Source organism: Dipodomys ordii, unplaced genomic scaffold (assembly GCF_000151885.1).
Source record: "Dipodomys ordii isolate 6190 unplaced genomic scaffold, Dord_2.0 Scaffold35, whole genome shotgun sequence".
NCBI classification, from domain to species: domain Eukaryota; kingdom Metazoa; phylum Chordata; class Mammalia; order Rodentia; family Heteromyidae; genus Dipodomys; species Dipodomys ordii.
In genome coordinates this window covers 708,427-717,618 of record NW_012267251.1, presented here as the reverse complement: position 1 = coordinate 717,618, position 9,192 = coordinate 708,427, and the positions used below count along the sequence as shown (strand labels likewise).

Here is a 9,192-nt window from a genome sequence, read left to right as displayed (position 1 = left end):
TGATTAAGTGATTACATAATTTCCCGAATTTCACAGTATTGTGGAATAATGATGCTCATTTAAAGTCACAAGTTCATTCTAACTTTCCGAGCAAATTGTCTATCATAGTCTATAACATATAACGGTGTACACAATACACCATACATGTGATCAGCCAGCATGGGGATATTTAATAGTGGTTCGACCAGATGAGTGGGAGTTCTTTGTTTCTTAAGTCCTGTTGGTTTTGTATCACCTAACATTTTGGATTTAGCATCCACTTATCAGGGAGACCATGTACCGTTTGTCTCTTCGCTCTTGGCTTACCTCGCTCAACATGATTCCTTCTAGCTCCATCCATTTCCCTGCAAATGCCATTATTTTGTCATTTCTAATGGCTGCATAATATAGAGTACATGCATCTTGATGAGTGTCACTCCTTTTCTCTCCCATTTTTCCCTCTCCCTTCCTTCCTCTCAAGTGACATGGGTCCATTTTCACATATGTACGTTGGACATAATGACTGTATTTGTTCACCTCACTCACCCATTTGTGTGTGCCTGTTCCCTCCCCTGACAAAATATGTTTCAGTTTCCTGGGATTCATTGTGGTTAAACTGTTCGTTATAATTGTTTACATGAAGAATTTAAAAAGGTTATCTTTTTCTTTAAACTTCTTAGTATACCATGAATCCACATACTTTTTTCTGTATCTATTCTTTAGTGTTCTTTCTGATCGGAGCTGTTTAAGAGTTACAGCTGGTCCTACATCGCTGGATCTTGATGTTAATGTCCAGAGGACTCTAGATAACAACTTAGCAACTGAAGCTTATGAAAGAAGAATTAAGCGCCTTGAACAGGAAAAACTTGAACTTAGTAGAAAGCTTCAAGGTAAATATACTTAAGGGATGTTTCTTCCTGTTAGAATTGGATTTACAGTACTATGAACTATATTATAAGGAAGTCGTTTTGTGAACTGTAACAAGTTTTAGAAATTTATGGAAAAGAAAATACAATACCATTCATGTAAAAATCAAACAATATTGTTTTCAGGGGTATGCATCCGTGTATATGCATAACACACAGAGGGGGGAGGAGAGAAGGAAGTGGGGGAGATCCTCCTGGAGAGAGGGGAATGGGATGAAAACAGGGCTCATCACACCTCATTGCAACCCTTTAATGACTCCATAGCCCATTTTCTGGTCCTAGTTGTTATTCTTTACAGCACAGAGCCTTTCTTCATGTTTGGTGATTTTGAAGCACACCTAGAACCTCTTAAGATTCGGACTTAGTTTCTCAATTTTGCGAGATGATCTTTTTTGTTGTTGGTACTAGGATTTGAACTCAGGACCTTGCACTTGCTACCCAGCATTTAAGCCCTGAGCATTACCTCTAGCCCTTTTTTGCTTTTGTTATTTTTCCAATGGGGTCTTGTTTTTTGCCTAGGCCAGACTGGATAACAGTCCTGTTTATATGTCCCTTGTAACTGGGACAGCAGACACCATGATGCCCACCTGTGTTTGATTGTGATAGGGGCTTGCAGACTCCCTGCTTTTTAAATGGGGATTACATGTGTGAGCTACCATACTTGACTATCTACAGTGACCCTACCCTGATCTCTACCCTCCCTTAACAACTACATCGAATAGGAGAAGGTAATACAGTAAGAAGGCTTCATTAATCTTAGTTTTAAGCAAACCTTTGGTAACCTCCTACTTGTAGTTTTCTGGTGCACTCTCCCTGTGCCTTGTGGTTTCATTATTACTCCAGCTCTCCAGCTCTCTGTTCCCCTTCCTCTTACAACCCTCCCTTTTTACTCTGCTGTCTCCCCCTCTTGCTTGCCCAGCCATTCTCAATACAGCTTTCCCTCTGCTGCTGTGCTGCTGAAGCAGCTTGCAGAACACTCCTCCCTGCCACCCAGCAGTCCTACTTTCCTTTACCTTAACCTCCCGCGTTGCAGAGCCCACCAGTCATTTCTCATATTTCTCATTGACCTCATTAAGCATTTTTCCCTCCAGAAAATGCTTTCTTTTTATGGCTTTGGGAGCACTTTATTCCCCTGGGCTCCTTTTACCTTGCAAGGGAGTTCTTCTCAGTCTCCTTTGCTGCTTTCTCATTAGCTCCTTGACCTTTGAATGTTAGAATTCTCCACACTTAGTTCTCTGAAAGGAAGCCTGTGGTCGTTCCCAGTCTTTGCAGGCAATTCACCCATCAGTGAATCAGGCCAACTTTGCTATTATAAATGACTCATAATTGGGTCGTCACTCTGTGTGGCTCCTACTCTGCTTCACTACACCATTACCTGGCATCAAAAATTCAGTTTTCCCAACATGATAACCAAGTTGATTTCAACGATCCAAGGTCGTATGTAATCTGGCCTGTTACTGCTTTCTGATTTCACTTCTCCAGCTCTTCGTTGTTCTCACAAGTCAGACAGTCACCCCAGAAGACCTGTGAACCAGTCACTGCCTTACCTTAATGCTCTCCCTTTGATACTCAAAATGAAGGGTGTAACATACTATCTACTTCATGTATTTTGTGAGTGAAAGAATGTGTGGCTGAACAAATTTAATCTAGAATTCATAATTCCTAAGAGAAAATCAAGTTTTAAAATCCTAACAATTTGCCATACTTTAGGAAGTCCAGTTGAGAAAAAAAGACTATAGACATTGGCAGAACCTAGAACGATGATAGTGATAATTTGGTGGTGCTGGAAATCTTAATAAACTCAGGATCTAGTCTATCACTTGAGACAGAACTCTAGACTTTTTTTTTTGCTTTTAGTTTTTTTTAAGTTCGTTTTATTTGATTTATTTTCTATTGTGTGTATATTTCATGTTACTTTAAATTTTTATTAAATAATTGTACAAAGAGGTTAATTCTGTAAGTCAGGTTCTGAGTACAATGTATCTTGATCAGTCACCCTTTCTATCATTCTTCCCCATTCCCCCCACCTTCCTGTCCCTGCCCTCAAGTTATGTAGTTCATTCTTTTTACATAATATACACTGAATATAATGACTGCTTTTGCTTACCCTCCTTCCCTCCCTCTGTTCCTGTGCCCCTCAGCCACCAGCATGTTTCCATTCCTGGTATTCATTTTGTAAAACACTTCATTAATTGTTTAGAGTTTAGAGTTGTTGCTTTTAGTTATTTTTCAGGTAGTGTCTTAGTTTTTGCCTAGGGTAAGCCGCAGACCATAATCCTCCTATCTATAACTGCTTGTGTAGTAGAGATCATAGATACAAGCTATCATGTCCATTGATTGAGATGGGGTCTTGGTAACTTTTTGCCCAAGCTGACCTAGGACCATAATCCTTCCAATCTCTGCTTTCTGAGTTACTGAGATGCTGGGTGTGAGCTACAGTACCTATATTGAATAGATTATTTTCTATTCTCTAATGAAGTTGTTAAAATCTCTGCATGCAAATTACTTCTCCTTTGTGACTCGAGTTTTAAAATTTTGCATATTAGTACTGTGATCTACATGTAATCTAGAGGGAAAACTTTTATGTATATAATAAACAGATACATGTGTGAATTTCTGTAACCTTCACCCATATTAGTAGATGGAATATTTCTATCATAGGATAAAGATCTTTACAAACTCTTCCTCCCTATTCTGAAGTAAACATCTTATTTTCTTCCCCCATTAATTTTTAACCCTTTCTTGATAATATATGATATTTTCTCTTACATTTGGTTTATTCTTCTTTCTGAGTTTTGAGCTTCATCCATGTTTTGGATGTATTAATAGTTCATTCTTAATTTTACTGTGTTTAGCATTCTGCTATATGTAAATACTAAAAACTTATTTGTGTTCTAGTACTTCATGAGCTGTAATAATACACATCTTCATGTCAACTGTGAACTCTTAATCATTAGGCTGTGTTTCAAGGTGGCTTAGTTCTGCTTATTATAATAAAACATAGATCTAGGCCTACCCCAAACACAGGGACAATAGATGACTTTAAGACTTCCCTTTACCAGAAATGCTTTCTGCTTCTATTTCTCTTTTCCCTTAGTGAGTTTGTTGACAGTTTCTTAGCATCTGAAAGAAGGCGGCAGACTCAGAGAGTCCTGTCTTGTAACCTAGTATCTAAAAATAAGTGATGTAAGTAAGCTTCACAAGCAGCCATAGATGAGAAGGGAACTTGTTGCTCTGAATTTTTCGGTTTTCACTGTTTTAATATTTGAGTCGGTCCTTTCAATATTAGTTTTAATTTCTCTATCTCCTCATCCATCGTTTCTGTTGGAGATACATACCACTCACAGTTGAGAACCAATTCATTGGTTCTAAACCACAAGTTTATTCTGCAGTTCATCCTGGCCAATTAATTCTAGACCAGTTAATTCTGTAGTTGTATTAGAAATAGAGCTATTACATTATTTGAGGATGGAAGCAGGAGAAGCCTTAATAGTAGGATTTATTTCCTCACTTAACAATTCACAAGTGGGTGGATTCAGTATTGATATAGGAATAGTTTAATTCTTATTTTTTTCCACATGGTGGCCACTGTTGTCAAAGGTTTCAGACTTCCTGTTTGCACAAATCCAGAGGTCAAAAAAGTTGAAGAGTCATTTTCTTTTATACATTTCTCATTTAATGGGTAACATCATAGCAATCTAGAGGGCTTCCTCTCAGAGGTGTCATTAGTTTGTTGTTATTATTTGAGATAGAATCTCTTGGTGTTGCCTAGGCTGGTCTTGAAGGTCCATATTTAAGCAATCCTCCTGCCTCAACCTCGTAAGAGGAACACCACCATGCCAGGCTCATGCTATAACAATGCCAGCTACCTATTTCTTTAATACTGATGACATAGAGTAGAATTACTGTAATTAATTTTAAACAAACAAGAATTTTAAACAAACTAGAATGGGCCTACCTTGCCCATGCCCATTGTAGACTGATAGCTGGTTTTGGTTCATAAGGAAGAAGAGACGAAAACTTAGCAGCTATCCTAGCCGCTTTGTTGGCTGAGAAGTTAGTGCTAGATAGATTTTCCATTTCTTGTTGAAATCACTAAGAATAATGACAGAGCAGTCATACACAAGGAAAAACACCTCCTGTTGATGTAAAGAGAACGGTGGGTATTCTCTTCAAAATAAATACAGAAGGATCAATATTGAACACAAATAAAAACATGTAAGAAATACTTATTAGAGATAGAAGGTCACAATTCTATATATAATAATATCTTAATGCCTTTAATTCAAGTGAACACACGTTATTGACCACTCTGCATATAAAGATTATGACATTTTCTGTGTATGTGCATATACCCATGTGTATATATTCATATAAAGCAATTAGTAATGGTGTGCATATACAGAGAATATAGTAACAGGTTTTATATGGGAGCACCTCTGTAAATAGCAGAAAACATATTTTAGTACAAAGAGGGATTTCATTTCTGATATGAAATTAGTTTTATGTGTATTTTTTGATGATACATGAAACATTAGTGCTAATGTTTCCTTAAAAAGTTTCTATCCATCTTTTGATTAGAACTGCTTGTATTTGTGCATATTATGTAAAAGCACATTCAAGCTGGATCTAAAATCCAATAGGACATAGTAAGTTATACAGGACTCTAGGCATCTTCACGCAGAACAAAGGTGATATTAGGGGAGGAACATAAAGGCACAATGCCTGTGTGCATCTGGTCATATAAAGTGATATTTATTGAAATGAACTCCAGGAAATAGAAGCGGGGTCTTTCCTTTGTTGTTGTTTTTCTTTTCTTTTAGTCTTATTTGCTTGTTTATCCACCTTTGGGAGGATAAGGGGGAGAAAGGGTGAATAAATGGCATCGGTGGTACTCACTAGACCCTATGTTGCAAATGAACTATACAACTTGTGGGTGAGGACAAGACGGAGAAACTGAGAGAAAACAAGGAAAGGGGAAGCATTGTCCAAAAAGAATTGTACTCATTACCTGACTTACATAACTGAAACCCCTTTGTACATTACCTTTATAATAACAAAACACACACACATACAAAAGTATTCCTTCATATACCAGCTTCACCTCTCCATACATTATCTGACATCTGACCTTTCTTTATTGTATAGTATTTGGACAAAAAGTGACTGAAATACTGATTACTGCAGAGGTTAGCAACTGAGCTTAAAACCTCATAGATAAGAAGGCAGATTTATTAATATATAGATTGCTTTTTTGTTTGTTTGTTTTTGTCAGTCATGGGGCTTGAATTCAGGGCCTGGGCTCTGTCCCTCAGCTCTTCAGCTCAAGACTAGCATTCTACCACTTGAGCCACAGTGCCACTTCTTGGCTTTTTTTAGCTTATGGGTACTAAGGAATCGAACCCAGGGCCTCATGCATGCAAGGGAAGCATTCTACCACAGAGCCACCTTCTCAGCCCTAGATTGCTTTTCAAAAATATAATCTAAACAACTGCAGTAGAATTTTTATGTCTTCCTAAGTTTATATTCTTTGTAAGTGGGTAGATGTTCTAGTCTATAGAACTGTATAGAAATTTTCATTAAAAGAAAGGTACAATATTGCTTTAGATACTTTAAATTATGTGTGTTTTTCATTCTTTTTTTTCTTTAAGAGTCAACACAAACTGTCCAAGCTTTGCAGTACTCAACTGTTGATGGTCCACTTGCAGCAAGCAAAGATTTAGAAATAAAAAACTTGAAAGAAGAAATTGAAGAACTAAGGAAACAAGTAGCAGGTAAACTGATCCATAATGAATCTAATAGATTTTAATAAATGTTTATTTATACACCAAACATCTGTTGAGTCCTCGTCTGTGTTATGTGTTATGAGTTACATGCAAGTGAGGGAGAGGCTAATAAAAAGGGTTTCTGTTCTCAAGGAACTTTCCCACTGATCTGGGAAGTAGATAGACATATAGACCTTGCTGTCCAGATAAAGTGGCTTTGGGGAAGTGCAGAAATAATATATAGGAGGAGCACCAAATCCAGACTTAATGAGAAAAGAGGGGTTTGGGAGAAGATTTTCCGTGTGGACCTTGAGTTGGTTTTTTCTGGCAAAATCCTACCTGTGAACAGAAAAATGAGTGTCAGAACTGAGGAGACAAGCCCACTGCAGATGAGTTACATGTGACCAGAGATCGAGGTTGCTGGAAATGTATTTTCTCTGTGGAAATTCATTTTTCAGTGTGTTTCTGAGAATCATTAAATTTGACAGATGTTGATGTGCCTGTTATATTCATTGTTTCATTCATTTCATTTAAAAATATTTGTTGAGTTACCTATTATGTGGCAAGTGTATTTCAGGCTTTTGAGATACAATGAGAAACAAAAATCCTTGCCCTTTCTAGGGTAGACGACAGGTAACCACCAAAACAAAATAAATGTAGAGTTAGGTAGTGCTTTGTAGAAGGAGTTACATGGACCAGGAGGGATTTTGTTGTTTTATGTAATACTGGTGTAGGTCTGATTAAGAAGGTAACCTGTTTGCAAGTCCTAAAGATTGGGAAGGGTTAATCTACAGTAATCTGGCAAGTCTGTCCAAGCAGAAGTACTAGCCTGGGCAAAGACCCAGAAGTCAGGATGCTTCATGTGTGAATCTAGAGCAGCTCTGCTGAGACAGAAGGAACAAGTGGAAAGGTGGGGAATGAGTTTAGGAAATAGGGTTCAGGGGAGACCAAGGGGTTGTTGAGGGCTTTGGTTTTCTCTGAGTGGAATAGGAGACAGAAGAAGCACCTGTTTCACTTCTATAGTCATATTTCCCCCAGGTATGCACTTGAGGCAAAAATAAATGAAGGAAAAGAAAAAGTCTGATCCCTGATCTTCCCTAAAAGAAACTGCCATATCAGTACTCTTTATGTTACATACATAAGGGAACCTTAAATTTTGAACATACTTTATAAGTGCTATTCAAGTGTCTTGCTGCCTAAGAAATCTCTTTATCTATAACTTTATATTTCTAAGATGAATTTAGACTAGAAGCATGATAAACAGACTCATTTACTTTGGTGTCATTATTTGTTTGTTTGTTTATTTATATATTTATTTTTGTGCTGGTATCAGGGCTGGAACTCAGAGCCAGTTAGTGTCACTCAGCTTTCTTATTCACAGCCACATAATTGGCTGGTTAATTGAAGATGGAGTCTCATAGCTGTTTTTTTTTTTTTTTTTGCCTGGCTGCCTTCAAACTGAAATCCAAAAGTTCTCAGCTTCCTGAATAGATGGGATTACAGATGTGAGCCACTGACAACTGGCTGTTTTGGTATCAGTTATAAAACACTAAGTGTGACATTGAAGTCAGACATGGTACTGCATACCTGTAATCCCAGCTACTAGGAAGACAGTACTAGGAAGACAGAGGCAGGAAGATCACAAGTTTGAGGTCAGTCTGGGTAACCTTAATGAGGCTCTGGTCTCAAAAACAAAAGGTCTGCATGTAGTTGAAATGATAGAATACTTGTCTAGCAGCATCACAAAAACAAAGGCGAGAAGGCACTGAGTGTTGTTTGTGACACTGTGTCGCTTGACATTGAAAAAACAGAGGAGCTCAAGAACCCTCAGACCCCATCGATTTATCCTGAAACGAGTAAGAAGGATTGAGAAAACTTACCCATAAACCTATCTCAGAACTAAGTTCTCATAATAAAATGTGGCTTTGAAGCCAGTGTGAACCCTGTAAACCTAGCTGTTTGGATGTGGAGATTGAAGAATTCCCGTTTGAGGCCAGCCTGGGATCTTCACCAGTGGCTGAGCATGATGGCACAAGCTTTTAGCCCCAGGCTGCGAAGGAAGCGCTTTGGTGGGGTTCAGTGCACATGACTTTCATCTCAGAGACAGGGAAGCACAAATAGAAAAGTCCCAGGACATGCTAGCCCAGACAGAAATACATTTCATCCTATTCAAACTAGCCAATCAGGAGCAGATTGTGAACCCGAACTCAACCAATCTGAGCAAAAGGGTAGGGGCCTGCTACGTTAGGGATAAATAGGGGGACAGCCTTTCTGCTCTGAGTGCTTGCTTGCTTGCCAGATTTTTGGCTAATGGCACATCCTTCTACAGAAGTAAATTTTGCCTTGCTGAGACCAAAAGAAAAAAAAATGAGATATTAGCTGGGAAAACAAACAAAAAACCTCAACCAAAACCAGAAAAGAGCTGGTGGAGTGGCTCAAATAATAGAGTACCTCTAGCAAGTATAAGACCCTGAGTTCAAATATTAGAACTACCAAGACATACATTACATGTGTGCATACAT

General features: G+C 38.1%; 1 protein-coding gene across 3 annotated transcripts in view; it reads left to right on the top strand.

Annotated features, from left to right (window-relative positions):
- Cdc42bpa (CDC42 binding protein kinase alpha (DMPK-like)) overlaps positions 1-9,192 on the top strand; it is a 213,420-nt gene that overhangs the window by 96,712 nt on the left and 107,516 nt on the right. For all 3 annotated transcript variants that reach the window (XM_013017417.1, XM_013017416.1, XM_013017419.1), the window contains 2 exons: positions 703-869; positions 6,557-6,679. In XM_013017417.1, coding sequence (XP_012872871.1) covers positions 703-869; positions 6,557-6,679 — 290 coding nt within the window. The remainder of the gene's footprint in view (positions 1-702; positions 870-6,556; positions 6,680-9,192) is intronic.